The sequence below is a fragment of the Bipolaris maydis genome (assembly GCF_028858645.1).
Source record: "Bipolaris maydis strain C4 unplaced genomic scaffold PSV08scaffold_4, whole genome shotgun sequence".
Lineage (NCBI taxonomy): Eukaryota > Fungi > Ascomycota > Dothideomycetes > Pleosporales > Pleosporaceae > Bipolaris > Bipolaris maydis.
The window spans coordinates 1,887,747-1,906,750 of NW_027093860.1; the positions used below are offsets into that span (position 1 = coordinate 1,887,747).

At 35.6% G+C, this 19,004-nt stretch overlaps 1 protein-coding gene across 1 annotated transcript; it reads left to right on the forward strand.

Annotated features, from left to right (window-relative positions):
- Positions 1–10,459: 10,459 nt before the first annotated feature.
- Positions 10,460–18,372, forward strand: PKS1 (uncharacterized protein; the record flags this gene model as incomplete). The annotated part of the gene is made up of 5 exons (XM_014217059.2): positions 10,460–10,660; positions 10,735–11,219; positions 11,277–11,796; positions 11,843–12,488; positions 12,538–18,372. The coding sequence occupies 5 exons, from the start codon at positions 10,460–10,462 to the stop codon at positions 18,270–18,272; spliced, it is 7,587 nt and encodes a 2,528-aa protein (XP_014072534.1). The 3' UTR covers positions 18,273–18,372.
- Positions 18,373–19,004: the final 632 nt, after the last annotated feature.

The window sequence follows — 19,004 nt, forward strand, 5'->3', positions numbered from 1 at the left end:
ACTTATAGCCTATATAACCTAACTCTAACCTATACTTATAGCTTATACGACCTAACCTTAACCTATACCTATAGCTTATACGACCTAACTCTAATCTACACTTATAGCCTATATAACCTAACTCTAACCTATACTTATAGCCTATATAACCTAACCTTAACCTATACCTATAGCCTATATAATCTAACTCTAACCTATACCTGTAGCCCGTGCGACTATAACCTAACCTCTACTTAACACTATAGTAGGGTATACTTATTTGCTAGTCTAGTTTAGAACTCTAGACTAGTCTACTAGTACCTACCTATAACTAAGCTTAGTTATAAGATATTCTTAAATCTTAATTAAGCGTCTTAATATTAATCTTTCTAAGTCTACTAAATCTATAGATAATTAAAGTATTATATAAGGTTTAAGTCTATACTACTCTAGTTAGATCTACTACTATAGCTAGTAAGTCTTATATTAGTATTCTATAAAGTTTATCTAGTAAGATAGTAGAGTAGTATATTTAAGATAGAAAAGTAATAAAAGGTTAGATAACTTAATCTATATTACTATAGACTAATAGGTAATAATCTTATTAAGTAAAAATACTAGTAAGAAAGTATAATTTAAGTTAACTATAATAAGAGTAAATAATAAAATCTATCTATCCTTATATTCTTATTACTTTAGTCCTAGTATCTAGCTAAGCTACTAGTATCTTAAATATTATTAGTATCTCTAGATATTCTAGTATCTCTAAAGGACCTAGTATCTCTAGATATTCTATCTTAGTAAGATACTAAGTTACGTAATCTACGCTCTACGTTAATTATTACCTTTTAATATAGACGTTCTATAGGCTTCTTACCTCCTATCCCCTCGTTAAGGAGAGAATCCTTTTCATTACTTATAATACTAAGATAGTAGATAATAGTAATTATCTAGTAGCGTTAATTAGTGCTGCGTTTTCTCCTATAATATAGGCAATATTAAAGATATTAAATAAGTCTATTACGACCTTAGGCGTTGTAAGCTTAAGTTCTATTTAAGGTATATAGTATAATTTTCCCTTAGTATATATTATATTTTATTCGTTATTCTTTTAGTCTAGCTGTTCTTATCTTAGTAAGATCAAAATACTAAGACTATTATTTTTATTAGTAGGCGCTTAGTTTAATTCTTACTATTATTATTAATATTTTTAGATTTTTTATTTATAGTTAGATAGGTTACGTTCTAGTTTTTATATATTGTTACTATTAAAATATTTTAACTATTTAACTAGATATTTAGTCTTATTTCTTTTTATTTAGTATATAATAATCCTTTTAATATTAAATTTATCTTCCTCTTTAGATTTATAATAGAATATCTTTTATAGTAGTATTTTAGAGTCTACTAGTTTTAATAGTTATCGCTTGAATTTTTTCCCTCTATTTGCTATATAGCGTATTAGATTAATTATCTTAGAAAAGAATAGCAGGCTACACCCCAACCTACTAGAATTAAGTATTAAAAAAATTAGCTTTATAGTTAAAGTACGTAATAAAAGGATTTAAGTAGACTTTTACGAGACCCTATTAAACCCTAAAAAACAGGTTAGTATTACTACTAAAGCCTCTTAATAGGTATATGTTAAATAGATAAATCTCTATTAGGTATAATAACTAAAATACAGTTACAACGAAGGTAGTAGCCTAGCGAACTACGATTGCGACGAAGGTAGTAGAACAGCGAACTACAGTTGCGATAAGATAATAAACTATAGTTATAATAAGAATATATTGCGCAAAGCGCTCCTGTACTTATATATTTACTATATTATATCTTATTAAAGGCACAAATCTATTACAACTTAATCTTAACTCCCCTCACTACTATATTAAGCTTTATTTTATAGCTACTATCGCGAGTATTTCCCTATAACGAGCTAAATTTATAATACTAATAACTAATTAAGATTACTACTACAGCTCTAAAGGCTATACTAGCTTTCTTTTACTAGCTATCTTATAATATTAAATACGAACTTAGCTGCTAGATACTAGATAGGCTATATAAGCTGCGTGTTCTTTAGCTAGACTATACTATACCTAGAGATCTAACTAGTATCTGTATCATAGATAAGTATACGTATATAGATAACGTTAACGCTTACGCGATCTACTTAGTAGGCACGCGTATTATACTTAAACGCGGGTTAGAACTATTAGAGGACACTCGCTATTAGCTTAGTAGTAAAATCAACTTTATTAACGAGGCTATTAACGCTATAGAACTAACGATTAAGTAGAGGGAGTTTTTTAATAGGTTGTGGAATAAAGAGAGCAAGGCGTGGATAGAGTTAATCCTGTAGTTCTTTGGTCGAGAGCTAAGTATTTATAGCTAGGTACAAGCAAGGTATTACAGGCTTGTCGTTCGTGTGGACGCTGTGTGACGATATTAATAGGCGGGCGTGACGGTTTCAATAGGTGGAGCTAAGAATAGGCGCGCGTAGTTACTAATTTAAATATCTATATAACTAGTTCTAATAAATCCTAAAATTTTGTTTTATAAAAATTGTTCCCGAAAGGCCAGAGCCAAAAATAGTTATATATAGAATCTTAGGTATATCTTTATATTAGCTAGTAAGTTAAGTATATAAGTAACTAGTCTATTTTACTTAAAAATAAAAAATAATCTAACTTTAACGTAGTTTAGTCCCTTACTTAGATATTAGGTATAAAGGTTCTTTATAAGTAGATATACTATATCCTCTTTTTTTTAGCTAAGGTGCTATTTTTCTATTCTTATTCTAATAGGAAATACTCTAGTGTTAAGCCTATTTAAGTAACTCTTATAGTTCTTTATAAATTTTCTTAACTTATTTAGCTATTATAATAGCTACTTCTATCTTTAAACTTAGATATATTCTAGTAAAGAGATTTAGATATTATTTATAGTTAGTAAAAAATAGTATTTTACTTATTACTTCTAATATTTTATTATTATATACTATCTATACTATAGGTAATAGTTATACCTAATTATCTTACTAATAATTAGCGTAAATCCTAAAATATATCTTTATTATTTAATTTATTTATTCTATCTATTTATTAGTTTATAAGTAGTAAGCTATTAATAGCTTTCTCTTAGTTCTAATTACTATAAGTAGCGTTATCTAAAAGATAAATATAAATAGTTTATCTCTATTACTAATAATTAACTTTAGTATTTTATAATATTAAATAATTTAGTTGTAAATAATATATACTAAGTCTATTACTATATAGTTATTTCTAAATAGTATATACTCTACTTACTTTATAAAGTAATCTACTATAATAAGTATTATATTATAGGTAACCTTAGTTATTAGATCCTTTAAAGCTAGTAATTCTATAATAAAGTTTATAAAGATACCTACTTATAGTTCTTATAATAGTTCTAAAGCTTATATCTCTCTATATAGTATATATATACTATACTTTTTTCTTTAATATTCTTTATATTTAGCGATATATACTATAACCTTATCTTTTATACTTTTAAATTAGTAATTCTATTAAATAAGTTCTATTATTCTAGTAATTCCTAGGTGTCTATGTAAGTTATAGAATAATTTTTCTATTATTTTATTTATTATAATAGCTATAATAGGTATAGCGTTATATAAATAACTTAGTAATTACTTCTATAACTTATTTATTATTTATTATTTTTAAGCTATTTCTTACTAGCTGTTTTAAGCTTATTATTAATTACTAATAAGCTACTTAATAACTCTCCTTAACTACCGTTAACCCTGTTTAACGGTAGCTAACTACTAATAACCTTGTTGTTAATGAAAGATAACTACTAAGAAATCAATTGGTAGAAGTTAACTACCGATTTCTTAGTATCAACGCTGGATTGCTAATAGTTATCTTATTGGTAGTAGTTAACTACCGACAAACTAAGTTGTTAAGAGGAGTTAACAGCTAATTAACTGCTAGATAGTTGATTAGTAGTTAATAACTACCGACAAATAAGCTAGTAGTAGTAGTCAACTACTTAATAGTTGATTGGTAGTAGTTAACTACCGGTAAGTCAGCTGTTAACGGTAGTTAACTACTTGTTATTTCATTGGTAGGAGTAGTTAACGGTAGATAACTACCGATTATATTAAGTTTTTATTATATCGGACGAAATTGAAAGTTTTAGTCCGTAAGCTTTCTATAAAAGAAGCTTAAGTTCTATAGTTATATCGTTACCTAGCTACAATTATATCTTCTTATACCTATTATTATCTTTATTAATCAACGATTATAAGCCTGATTACTAAGCACTTACTAAGCTTGATTACTAAGCTATTACTAATTGATTTTTTATAATCATTAGTAAGCAATTACGTAATTACTATATTAGTAATATATTACGTAATCTTATTCTGATAAAATTCTTATATAAGCTATTCTTTATTTTAATAAAGAAAGTATTATATCCTCTCTACGATACTTTCTTTACAGTCTATATATAGAATTATTATAATATTCTTTAATAATAGTTTATTATACTTCTTTAAGTAGATTATTTCTAATTTTTATAATAATATTAAGTTCGTGTGTAAGTCCTAGTGTCCTGTCTTTATTAGTTCTAAGTATAAGTCTATTAACTATCGTCTTAGTTCCTATAATATTATACTATTATCTAAGAGTATTAGCTCTTTTATTTTCTTTTCCTAGTATATAGATAATCTTAAACTTATATTATTCTAGTAGTTTAGCCTATCTAGTCTATCTTTAGTTAAGTACCTTTATTATTATAAAGTATACTAGGTTCTTATAATCTATATAGATTATAAGTTCTAAGTAGCTTTTTATATATACTCTCTAGTACTATAAATATACTATAATAGCTAGTAGTTCTTTATTATCTATATTATATTATTTTTCTAGTTCTAAGAACTTTCTTAAGTAGTATACTACTAAGTGCTATTTATTATTAATAAATATACTAGTATAGCCTCTTAGGGCTAAGTCTAATACGTCTATTTTAATCTTTATTAGTATACCTAAGGTAAATATTCTAAAGTATAGTAGTATAATATATTCTATCTTAAGCTTATTAAAGACTTTATTTACTTCTTTACTTTATATAAATAGTATATCCTTACGCGTAAGTTATATTATTAGTATTATAATCTTTAAGAAGTCTTAAATAAATTACTAGTTAAAGTTTATAAATTCTAAGAATAATTAGATTTTTATAACTATAGTTAGTATAAGCTAGTTCTTAATAACTTAAATCTTCTCTTTACTTATCTATACTTTATTAACTTCTACTATATAGTCTAAGAAATTAACCTTAGTCTTATAGAATTTATACTTCTTTAGCTTAAGTCTAAGGCTATATTTACTTAGCGCCTTAAGTACTATCTTTATATATTTAATATAATCCTTTTTATCTTCTAAATAAATAAGAATATTATCTAAGTAAGTAATAATAAATATATCTAAGTATAGCTTAAGTACGTTATTAATAAGTTCTTAGAATATTACTAGAGCGTTTATAAGCCTAAATAGTTTAACTAAATATTTATAATATTTATATTTAGTTCTAAATACTATTTTCTATTCTTTACTTTTTTTTATTCTAATAAAGTAGTATTTATCTTAAAAATTTAGCGCTATAAAGATCTTTATATAAGATAATTAATCTCTAAGCTTTATAATATTTAGTAGTAAATATTAATTCTTTACTATAATATTATTAAGTTACTAATAATTAATATATAGTTAATTTATCCTATTCTTCTTTAGTATAAATATAATTAGATATCTTATTAGTAACTTTAATAGTTAAATATATCTCTTAGCTAGACTCTTATTAATATACTCTCTTAGTACCTTAAGCTTTTTTTCTAATAGTTAATATATAGGCCTAAAAGTTAGTATCTTTTCTTCTTATAAGACTATCTTATAGTTCTAAAGTTTATACTTTAGTAACGCTATTTTATCTACTATTTCTTAAAATAAAGGTTTATATTTCTTATACTATTTAGAGAACTCTAGAGTTATATTATTCTCTTTTTCTTTTACTTTATAATTTATTAGTCTAGTTTTAGTATCTATAGAGTATAGCTTCTTATCCTAGAAACTACCTTTTAAGTATACTCTCTTCTTAGCGTTATTATACTATTTAGTAATATTACTCTTATTTACTATTAAACTTTATTAATACGTAGGCTAGCTTATAGTTATATTTATTCTATAGTACTTAAATTAAAATATCTTTAACTTTTAGTTAATTTATAACTTATATTTCCTAAGTTATAGAAGTTTTAAAATAATGTTATAAGTAGCTAGTATAATAATATTTAGATTAATCTCTTTTATATACTTCTAAATACTAAGTATTACTTTTTTAACCTTATATATAATCTTATTTTTATTTAGTATTAGCTTACTATTAGCTATATATAGTAGGTAAGGCTATTATTTTTATTATACTTTAAGTCTAGCTTAGGCTACTATATATTTTAAAATATAGTTTACTTATAATCTTAAATCTACTAGTATCTATATCTATATTCTATTAAGCTTTATCTTAAGCTTTATTAATTTTAGAGGTTTTAGTACGTTAATTTCTTTAAAAGAGCCTTATTACTTTATTATTAGCCTAAAAAAGACTCTTCTTATTAATATTTATAATAGTTTATTACTACTATATACTTCTTATATTTATTACTAAAGTATATATACTATTAGTCTTCTCTATATTCTATTAAGAGGCTATCTAGGTACTATACTTTACATATTATTTATATCTATATAATATTTTAGAGGTCTTCTTATTCTATAAGTATTTTAAGTAGCTATTATTCTTATATTTATACTATAGCTATTTATACTTAAGTATACTCTTAGTATACTATAGACTCTATTTAGCTTCTCTCTAATCTAAGTAGTAAGTTAAATAGTAGTTATATATATATATAGTCTATAATATACTTATATAGTTTCTATTTCTTATATTATACTAGTACTATATAGGTTTATAAGAGTTATTCTATTCTTATATTTTCTATACTTATATTACCTTTTAGAGTATAAGTCTTTATTCTAACCTCTTAATATTAGCTATAATATATACGTACGTAAGTAATTATTAGGTTATTATAACTTTATAAAAGTTAATATTTAATTATAAGTACTATAGCGGGTTATATTTATTAAGTAGTATTTTATTATTATTATAGGCCTTATTAGGTTATCTAAGTAGTATAGATAGTATATTAATCTATCTATTTACTTTTATTAGGTTGTCTTTTAGATAAGTCTTAGGTAAGTCTAGTATTACACTATCTTACCTCTTTATATAGAGTGTTAATAGTCTATTCTCTTCTTAAAATTATACTATCTTCTTATAACTAAATATAAGAAGTTATTCTTTCTTATTTAGTATCTTATATTTTTTATTACTAATTAGTTTAGCTTTAGATATATTCTTAGATATAGTTAAGGTTAAGTTATCTAATCTACTAATAACTTCTATATTATTTAGATAGTATATAATCTCTAATTAAGTAATAATATTCTATAATTTATTATTATCTAGCTTTAATTTATAGTATAGGACGTTAAGGTATTATTTAATCTTATTCTTACTTAGGTAGTTATATACTATATAGCCTTTCTTACTATATATATAGTAGTTAATCTTTTTCTTATTATTCTTATTCTTCTTATAGTAAGACTTACTAGGTCTCTTTTCTTAATTTATATTATTAAGGTATATAGGTTTATATCTATTAGTTGCGTATATACTAGATATTTTAGGCTAATAGCTCTTTTATTATCCTTAGTTAGGCTATAAATATTAGTAATACTATTATTAAGGCTAATTATTTCTATTATTATAGTTATATATTCCCTAGTTAAATAGTTATTCTTCTAATATAAGCTTATATAGCTTATTATTAAGTTAAATAGCTTCTACTATAAGTTTATTAAGGTTAGTAACGTTAGCTCTACTTCTTATAAGTTCTCTGCGCACTATTAGCTTAAGGCCTTATTAGTATATATATATAAAAGCGTTATTATTCTATTTAATATTTATTATATACTACTAAAATTAAGTTATATAATTAGTAATAAACCTAGTTTAGTATAAGGTCTAAATCTTTTATACTATAATTAAAGATTCCTTAAAGAGTAAAAAGTTTTATTATATCTTATTTTTAAAGGATCCTAGTCTTTAACTAGGTTAGTATTCTTATTATTATTAATAGAGTTATCTATATATTATTTAATAATAGGGTTAAACTATTTCTCTATATTACTTTAGTAGTAACTAATAGCTAAGATAACTTTATCTTTTTCGTTAATCTTATTACTAGCTAAGTAGAAGTAATAGTTAACTTAGAGGAGCTAGGCTTTAAGTTTATTATAGTCGCTATAGTAAAAGTTAGGCTTATAAGTATTAGCTATAGTTCCTTTAGTTTAAGAAGCGGCTAAAGTATCTATTTTAATATTACTTATTATAAGAGTATTTAAAGTATTAAAAGTATAGCTTAAGTAGAAGTAATATAAAACTTCTAGTATTAAGCTTCTTATTAGTTAGTTTTTATAGATAGAGTAGTAGGGTATAATATTAGACGTAACGTGTAAGTAGAATAACTCTCTATATTACACTTATACTTAAAACTTAAGTTAAATATATTAAGCTATAAGGGCTTAATACTTATACTATATACTAGAGAGTAGAAGTAATCGTATACAATTAATATAGTAATTATAAACGATTAGGTAGAAGGCGTAGTTTTAATTAGCTATTAAAGTAATTATATATAATTAATAAAGTAATTATTAATAATCGCGCCCTAATTAGCTAGATATATCTAATCTTATATAATTAGTTACGTAACTACAGCACGGTTTAAGGATTGCGGCGTAACTTATCCCTTTAGATCCTCCAAACTAATTACTTATAAGCAGCTTACCTTAGATCGTAACACTAGACTAAATTCGCTATTTATTCTACCTTTTTTATAGTACGCTATTATTTAATTTTAAACTTAGGGGCCTAGATTTATCTAGATAAAGGTAAACTATTCTCTTAAGCTACTAATAAATTTCTAGTTAACTATAAGTTTATACTTAATTATAACTAGCTAGGTCTAGAACGTAAGCTTATAGCTATTAAAGAGTTCTCCTATAGAAAGTAGTTTATATTAGGCGTTTATTGTTATAAGCGTGTGTAGAGGGGTGTCTATCTCTAGGTTAGGCCTAGGCTAGGTATCTTATAACCTTCTATTATCTTCCTCTATTTATTATATTATAGCCCTCTAGGCTTTAATCTATTATTAGAGGCGTCGAAGTTCTTCTAGCATTACTCTTAGATTAACTATCTCTACGTCTACTATAGCTTCTAGTAGGTTCTATTATAGAGTTAGGTTTTAAGATAAAGAAAGTAATATAATTATTATAGGCTAGGCCTTTTAGGATACTATTAGGAGCTAAAGGTTATTATATTGCTTAGGTCTATGTAAAGTATCGGAGGCTTAGTGTCTACTTATAGTATCCGTCCTTCAACTAGGCTATAATAGAGTAGGTATATAACCTACCCTATAACACTTATATTAAGCGATTTCTATATTATATATAGTAGATTGAGCTCGAAGATAGTAACGGGTATAAGAAGGGTAGGTAACTTAAGAGCTAGAGCAATTAGATGATATCTAGGTTAGGAATAGCCTAGAAACCTCTGTTAGCTAAGGTAGGGCGGGGACGAAAGACCCTTGTTTCAACCTATTAAATAGTTATCATGATCTAGCTACGGGGAGGGTCTTATATATAGTAGAGTTCTAACATCGTTATTAGAATTAAAGGTAATTCGTTTGGAGTGAAAAGTTAGTGAAAAATGTGCTCTTAAGAGCTGATCCTACGCAATCCGCAAAGCTATACGAAGAACACTTTCAAAAGTTATTATCGCATGCCCCCACCCCTATCAGCTAACTTAAATATTATTAGACTAAATATTACTTATATAGTTCTCTATATTTCAGTTAATCTCCTAAATAATTTTTAATAGATAGGAATAGTAGAGCTTACTAAGCCCATTTAGACATACTAGCTTAGAAAATACTTACTAATACTCCCTTTTAGAGAAAGCTAGCTATATTTCGGTGTTATCTTACTATTAACCGTGTCTACCGTAGGAGCGACAACTTTTGAAAGCGTTCCCCGTAGAGCTTGCTACAAGGATAATGCATCACGCTGCTTTTACAACTAGATTGAATTCAACTAGAATAATAAGTTAATGCAGACAAGGGCCGTTTCGATTGGTAAACTTATTAGGTATTTCTGAGCAAACTTGGAAAATACTCTCTAATCATCTACTTAAGAAAGACAAGAAAAAATGTATATATAGCCTATTGGAAGTTTTGTGATCTTGACTTATTACAACCTTGGTTTTCAATCTAGATTTACTATTCATTGACTCTACAATGACAGTTCGCGATTCTAAAACAGGCGGCATCACACCGATTGCGGTTGTGGGTATGAGTTTCCGCGGACCAGGTGATGCAACAAACGTTGAGAAATTGCTAAACATGATTTCTGAGGGCAGAGAGAGCCGGGCAGAAGTTCAAGCGAAGAAATGGGATCCAGAGGGTTTCTATCATCCGGACTCGAGTCGTCATGGTACTGTAAGTTCAATCCGCTAAATACATAGCATATTGTGATATACACCATTCTCTAGATTATTAATGTTCATGGTTAGCACAATGTCGAGTACGGCCATTGGTTCCAACAGGACGTCTACAATTTTGATGCGCCATTTTTCAACGTGTCGCCAGCAGAAGCTGCTGCACTCGATCCACAGCAGAGAATGTTGCTTGAGTGTTCTTATGAGGCATTCGAAAACTCTGGAACGCCAATGTCAAAAATAGTTGGGACCGATACTTCTGTGTTTGTATCCTCATTTGCGACAGACTACACTGATATGCTGTGGAGGGACCCAGAGAGCGTGCCTATGTACCAATGTACGAATTCTGGGTTCTCACGTTCGAATCTGGCAAATCGAATATCGTACTCATTCGACTTGAAAGGACCTAGTGTACTAGTTGACACGGCTTGCTCTGGTGGACTGACTGCACTTCATCTTGCGTGCCAGAGTTTACTTGTTGGCGATGTGAGACAAGCTCTTGCGGCCGGTTCTAGCTTGATCTTGGGTCCTGAAATGATGGTAACTATGAGTATGATGAAGTGAGTAATGTATGTTTTCGTTTAGCGATACCACAATACTGAACATTTGCACAATAGATTTTTATCCCCTGACGGGAGGTGCTACGCCTTTGACGAGCGTGCCAATGGTTATGCACGGGGCGAGGGAGTTGCAGTTCTGCTGCTAAAGCGACTTGAAGATGCTCTTGCGGATAATGATACGATTAGAGCTGTCATCCGGGGCACAGGTTGTAATCAAGACGGTAAGACGCCAGGGATTACTATGCCAAATAGCGTTTCGCAGGAGGCTTTGATAAGGTCGGTATACAAAAAGGCTGCTCTTGATCCACTGGATACAACCTATGTCGAATGCCATGGCACTGGGACGCAGGCCGGTGACACAACCGAAGCCAGTGCCCTCTCGAAGGTTTTCAGTCCTGGGCGTCGATTACCACTTCTGATCGGATCTGTGAAGACAAACATCGGCCACCTTGAAGGTGCAAGCGGCCTAGCAGGTGTTGTCAAATCTATACTTATGTTGGAGCAAGGCGTCATTCTTCCAAATCGGAATTTTGAGAGACCAAACACGAAAATCCCGCTGGAAAAATGGAACTTGCGTGTAGGTCTCGAAACAAACTATGAAAGACGTAACTAACCTAGACAAGGTACCTACAACTTTAGAGTGTTGGAATAATGTGAAAACACGTCGCGTATCCATTAATAGCTTTGGATACGGTGGGGCGAATGTACATGCAATCTTAGAGAGTGCTACGGATTTCCTTCGCGACAATAGCATGGGCACTGATTCTACTCGTTTCGCGAGTAGACGGAGCGTTGTAGTCGGTAACGTTGGCCAAACAAAACCCGCTGTTTCGCTCGTCCAAGATATGTCCAGCAATGACCGCTCTCATGAAGATCCCACTCCTCTGTTATTCGCTCTCTCTGCATTCGACTCTTCTGCAGGCGATGCATGGGCTAGATCCCTCTCGATCTATTTATCTCAGCGCCAGGGTTCAGATGAAAAAACAATCCTTTCAAGCCTCGCCTACACGCTATCGGACCGGCGTACCTGGCACCCCTGGAAAGCTGCGTTGAGCGCTACAACCATTCAAGAGCTCATTACAAAGCTAGAGAAAGTACGATTTGTTAACATGGCGCCTCGCCACAATATTGGGTTTGTGTTCACTGGACAAGGCGCACAGTGGTGCGGCATGGGACGCGAGCTTATTAGTATTTTTCCCCGGTTTCGTCAAAGTCTAATCGCATGCGATATAGCGCTTCAGAGTTTTGGAGCAGACTTTCATGTCATTGGTAGGCCTCTCATTTGCAGCAAATACTTCATGCTAACGCTGTTTTCTAGATGAACTAGAAGCAGATGTTGAATCTTCTCGGATCAACAAGGCATTATATAGCCAGCCATTATGCACAGCATTGCAAATTGCACTCGTGGACCTGCTTGTCTCATGGGGAATTTACGCACAGTCTGTTACTGGACACTCCAGTGGTGAGATTGCAGCAGCCTATGCAGCCGGTGCACTCAGTCTCTCAGATGCCATGCTAGTGGCCTATGCACGAGGTTGTGCGACCGCTAATCTAGCCAAGAAGGGTGCAAAAGGAGCAATGGCTGCAGTCAGTATGGAGACACAAGAATTGAGTCACATCTTATCTGCTTTGGAAAACGGAAAAGTGGGGATTGCATGCTTCAACAGTCCAACGAGTTGCACGGTATCTGGAGATAAGAGTGCTCTCGATGAATTGCAAGACGTCCTTCGACAAAAGGGAGTTTACAATCGACGGCTGATTGTTGATGTTGCATATCACTCCCACCACATGGAGCTTATTGCAGACAGCTACCGAAGCGCTATTTCCAGTATCCAGCCTCTACCAGGCAGCGATGTGAAGTTTTTCTCTTCCGTGACAGGGGAATTACTTGACAAAAATAAGCTCGGAGTAGATTATTGGGTGAGCAACTTGGTAGGCCAAGTGAAATTCGCCCAATCATTAAGCTCGTTGGTCAGCTCCCACCATGGTACCGGTACCCCGCAGATCCAAGCCTTGATCGAAATTGGTCCACACGCAGCTCTCGGGGGGCCAATCAGCCAAGTTATAGATTCTGAACCACTCGCGAACCCCACAGGGTATTTTTCTGCCCTAGTACGGAAGAAGAACGCGGTAACTACTATACTTTCCCTTGCGGCCGACCTATTCTTGTCTGGATATCCTATTCAACTCTCGGCTGTGAACCAAAATTGCAACTCCAGGCATACCCCGCTCGTTGATTTGCCGTCATATTCTTGGAATCATTCCAAGGCCTACACGGCCGAGTCGAGAATCAGCAAAACTTACCGGCAACGACGATATCCTAGACTGGACCTCATCGGCGTGTTTGATGTTCATTCGAGCGTGCTAGAGCCTCGCTGGCGACAAGTCATCCGCTTGTCGGAACTGCCTTGGCTACAGGACCACAAGATCCAGTCTTCCATCCTCTACCCAGTAGCGGGGTATATCGCGATGGCCATTGAGGCGGCAACTCAACGTAACCAGATGAGAGAGATGGGAAACGATATCTTGGGATATCAGTTTCGTGACGTCGCGATCAGCTCTGCTCTTACAATACCTGACATGCCTGGCCAAGTCGAAGTTTTTATTACACTGAGATCTTTTTCTGAAAGTGTACGATCACCATCGAATCTTTGGGATGAGTTTTCTATTTCGTCCGTAAACGACGAAAATCGATGGACGGAACATTGTCGCGGCCTTATATCCGTACTGAAATCGTCCAAATTATCTAACCTAGTCAACGGCAAAATGCAGGACGCGTCAACAATAGCATGTCAGCACGACCTTCGCGAAGTTTTTGCAACTTGTTGCAAGACAGAATGGGATGTTAAGGATATGTATGAGCACTTTTGGGAGACAGGGATGCAATATGGTCCAACTTTTGCAAACCTCTGTGATGTGCGTTGCACATCCAACAAATGCATTGGCAAAGTAAAGGTTCCAGACACAGCAGCTGTTATGCCGATGAAACATGAAGCTCCTTTCATCATCCACCCAGGCACGCTAGACAGCATCATCCAAACATACCTACCAGCATTAGTGCAGGCCGGCCATCTAAAGAGTGCGACCATTCCAGTCGCAATCGAGAGCATGTTCATTTCCCGAAACGTGACACGACAGGCAGGGGATTTACTCACGTCTTATGCATCGTCAACTCGCAAAGATTATCGATATTTTTCCACGAGTATGTCAGTTTTTGCCGACGGACCTAGCTCAGAAAATCAATTAGTAATCACGATAGACGACATGACGTTGGTGGCTCTGGACAGGCCAAATTCAAGCGAAGAGAGCGGGGAAGCATTGCCATTGGCGTTCAATCTACACTGGAAGCCTGATGTAGACATGTTGACTGAAGAACAGCTAGTCGAGATGATAAATGCCTCTACAAAAGTCAAGGACCATATCGCGGCAAAAAAGATGAAGCAGACTGCGGCACAGCTAGGCAAAGAAATACTCGCGAGGGTGCCTTTTGAACAAGCACAAGTGGTTGGAGAATCGTCACGGCACCTTTGGAAGCTCTTACATGCTTCATTAGAGAGTTTATCAACACCGGATCACAGGGGCGCCCTGGATGAAATCTCCTCACTGAAAAATGTCGATTCAACGCTAGCACAGGCAGCTGATAGACTGTCGAACGTCCTCACGGGACGGGTCGCTCCTAGCGATGTCGCCTCAATGTACGATCTCATGGAGGCAGTTAGAATACCTGAACTTTACGATAATAACCTACCGACCGCAACGTATCTCCATCTTCTAGGGCACAAAAAACCGAGTCTGAGAGTGTTAACTGTAGGACCTCAGTCAGGACCTACGTCTCTGAACTTGCTCATGCTCCTAGCTGAGTTAGGGGGCGGTGAGATCCCTTTCGCTGTCCTCCATCATAGTGACGCAGAGCTCAATATTGATCAGACCGTCAGGTCGAGGTTTCCATCATGGGCTGATTCGGTGGGTTTCAGAGACGTCTTCAATGAGAGTGGAGCATCACAGCAAAATCCTCCTATCGTCAACGAGACTTATGATATCGTTGTTGCGTTTAACGTGTTAGGGTCCAGTCCAGGGTTTTCGAAGACACTGTCGGCTGCCGCACCTCTATTGAACGCTCGAGGCAAGATTCTTCTTGTAGATAATTCGCACAAGTCGCCCATGGCTGCGTTGGTTTGGGGCCCGTTGCCCAGCTTCCTGTCAACCTGGGTCGATGAGAAATCAGCCGACTCGCCAGACGTTGACTGTGCAGTGCAAAGCATGGGTTACGATATTTATGCAAGGCTCTGTCCAAACGTCACAGTTATACAGAGAGCAGCCCAAGTTCAAAAAGCCGAGAAGACGATCGGCCTGGATGTACTCGTGGTGACTGACGGAGAACCGGCTGGAGTCGACTTGCAGCAATTGCAAACACTCTGCGAAGATCAGTATGCGGAAGTGCATGTGGCGTCGCTCGAACACGCTCGCCCAAGACCAGGACAAGCATGCATAGTGCTAAGTGAACTATCGAGACCCGTATTGGCGGCGCCGACGGCAGCCGAATGGGAGGCGGTGAAGAGAATCACAGATACGTGTTCAGGCATAGTTTGGGTAACAAGGGGTGCAGCAGATAATGTCTGCTCTAATCCTCAAGTCTCACTGATACAAGGGTTTGCCCGCACAGTTCGGGCCGAAGCTGGTGATAAGCCCATTACGACGCTAGATCTCGACAACGATAAGGTACTTTCGGCGCAGGCCGCAGCGGCATACATTGCCGCCGTTTTTCAACGAATGATGCAGGGTGGCGAAGACATTGACGTAGAGCTGCAGGAACGGCGCGGCATTCTCCATGTCGCGAGGCTAATCGAGGACGGCGATGCGGCGAAACAGCTGCAGGGAGAGGCGACAGCGATGGAGCTTCGCCTGGACCAGGCGGGGCCTTGTCGCTTGTTTGCGGGCACACCCGGTCTGCTCGACAGTCTGCACTTCACGGTGGACGACCGCGTTCAAGAGTCATTGGAGACTGGTCAGATTGAGGTGCAGGTCCACGCAACAGGCATTAACTTCAAAGATGTCATGATGGCTATGGGCCAGATCGCCGTCGAAGACTTAGGTTGTGAGTGTAGCGGTGTCGTATCCGCTGTAGGAGACGGTGTTGTTGGGTTAAGAGTAGGGGACCGCGTCGCGTGCATGGGGCCAGGATCCTTCTGTACACAGCTGCGGGTTGATGCAAGGCTGGCCCATCGCATTCCGCATCACATGGAGCTAGAGACAGCTGCGGCGCTTCCCATCACCTATGTGACGGCGTATCACTCGATCCACAATATTGCTCATCTGCGCCATGGTGAGACCATCTTGATCCACGCTGCTGCCGGCGGGCTGGGACAGGCTCTAGTTGAACTTAGCCAGCTGGTCGGCGCACGCGTTCTCGTCACTGTTGGCAGCACAGAGAAGAAACGTTTAATCATGCAACGTTTCAGATTGTCGGAAGAGGACATTCTTTTCAGCCGCGACACTAGCTTTGTCCACGATGTGATGCGACTGACAAACGGCCGTGGCGTCGACGTAATCATGAACTCTCTAGCTGGAGAGTCGTTGCGTCAGTCCTGGACCTGCATTGCACCAAATGGACGTTTTGTTGAGCTGGGCCAGCGTGATATTACTGTCAACTCGCGACTGGATATGGCTCCCTTTGCACGCAATGTTTCGTTCACGGCTTACAACCTAGCCTACATGCTGCGCCATGACCCGCAGGCAGCGCATGAAGTTTTAGCTGAAGTGCTAGCTTTGTATGACCAAGGCAAGCTCAGAGGGCCAGAACCTCTCGAGAAGTGTACCTTCTCGCAGCTAGGCAACGCGTTCCGCAAAATTCAGACCGGCCGTCACATGGGCAAAATGGTTGCTGTCGCTAATCCAGACGATATGGTCTGGTATAAGCCTCCACCCGCCAGCCGGCGCACCCTCTTTCGCCCAGACGCCTCGTATCTACTTGTTGGCGGAGTGGGTGGTCTTGGCAGTGCTACTGCTTTGTGGATGTCGACGCGCGGAGCCCGTCATCTGCTATTGCTCAACCGCTCAGGTGCTGACACCGAGGCCGCTCGCACAACCCTCGCTACGCTGCGCGCCAACGGTTGCACAGCCACTGTCCTCGCTTGCGACGTTGCTGATAAAGCCCAGCTTTCTTCTGTCCTAGCTGAAGCCAGATCCAACTGGCCACCCATTCGTGGTGTCATTCAAGGCGCCATGGTGCTGCGCGACTCCATGCTTGCAAACATGACGCTAGAAGACTATATGGCCGTCGTACGCCCAAAGGTGCAAGGCACATGGAATCTGCAAACTCACTTACCAGCAGACTTGGACTTCTTCATCCTGGAGTCGTCTATCAGCGGTATCATTGGGAATCCTGGTCAGGCTGCGTATGCTGCAGCCAATACATTCCTCGACGCCTTTGCACGCTGGAGGAGGGCACGCTGTCAGCCCGCCACTGTTATTGATATTGGCGCTGTCCATGGCATTGGGTACCTAGAACGGAATGTTGACGTAAAACTTTCTATGGAGCGCCAGGGTTTCGCTTTTACCGATGAGCAGCTTTTGATGCGTCTTTTGGAGTTCGCCATCTCCCACTCGTCGCGCGAGCCTCATCGTGCTCAAATTGTCACTGGCTTGGGTCCATGGCATCCTGACACTTCACTTCCTGGTCTGAACGCACCCCTGTTTTCGCGCTATCGCATGCTTTCGTGTCAAAACTCTACTGGCTCTACAGACGTCGATACATTGCGTGGCATCTTGGCGCAATCCTCAAGCTTTGATAGTGCAGTAACTATCGTGCTTAGTGCCCTTGTGGATCAGGTTGTCTCTCGCACAGAGATTCCTATCGAAAATGTACACACTACAAAGAGTTTACAAGACTATGGTATCGACTCTTTAGTTGCAGTTGAGCTGAGGAATTGGCTGATAAAAGATATGGACAGTGTTGTGCCGATGCTGGAGCTGCTTGGTGCAGAATCTTTAAGTGCGTTAGCGGTTAAAATTGCTGCAAGGAGTCAGCTCATCAGCACAAATAATAGGGGTTAATACCCTTTTTCATGTTTTCCTTCGACTCGTTTTGGCGCACAATGGTTCAAAGCAATACTAGTTAGTTAGCTTTAAACAAAGCACATATCCAGCTCGCTATATCCTCTACCCGGGCCCAATGATTCGTTCCGAAAATCCCAAGAAATTTCCCGCGCGCTGCAAGGGACTACTACCCCAAGAGTATCGCCTATTACAGTGTGGTAACAAAAACAAACGCAAATCGAAACAAGTTGATATTTTAAATGATTTATTTCTAGGCCAAAAAAGATGCTTAAAATCAAAAACAAAACGAATTTATGTAGGAATTGAAGTGAGCTTTAATTGTAGGATTTTGGTTTTTACTTAGTTAGCACGCAGAACCTTATAGATACGTTAGAAGCCAAATTATTGGAAATTACAAAATAAAATTCAAATTTTCGCGCTAAGTATTTTTTATTTATAAAAATTTTACATTATATATATATAAACTACTAGCCTATATAGAGGGGTGATATAGAAAAAATATATTACTAAAAGTTCTAGGTTTAAAACTTAAATAACTCAGCGAATATAAGAGCTATTCTAAATCGGGTACGTAATTTAAAAAGCTAAGAAGCACTAGTTTAACCAAGATAGTACTAGCGTCTGCTGAGTAACTATAAGGAAGAAGTTAAATGGGTTTAAACTTAGGTATTAAAAAATCGCTATATTTTAGTTATTATATCTTTCTAGTAGACGTAGAAACTTTCTTTA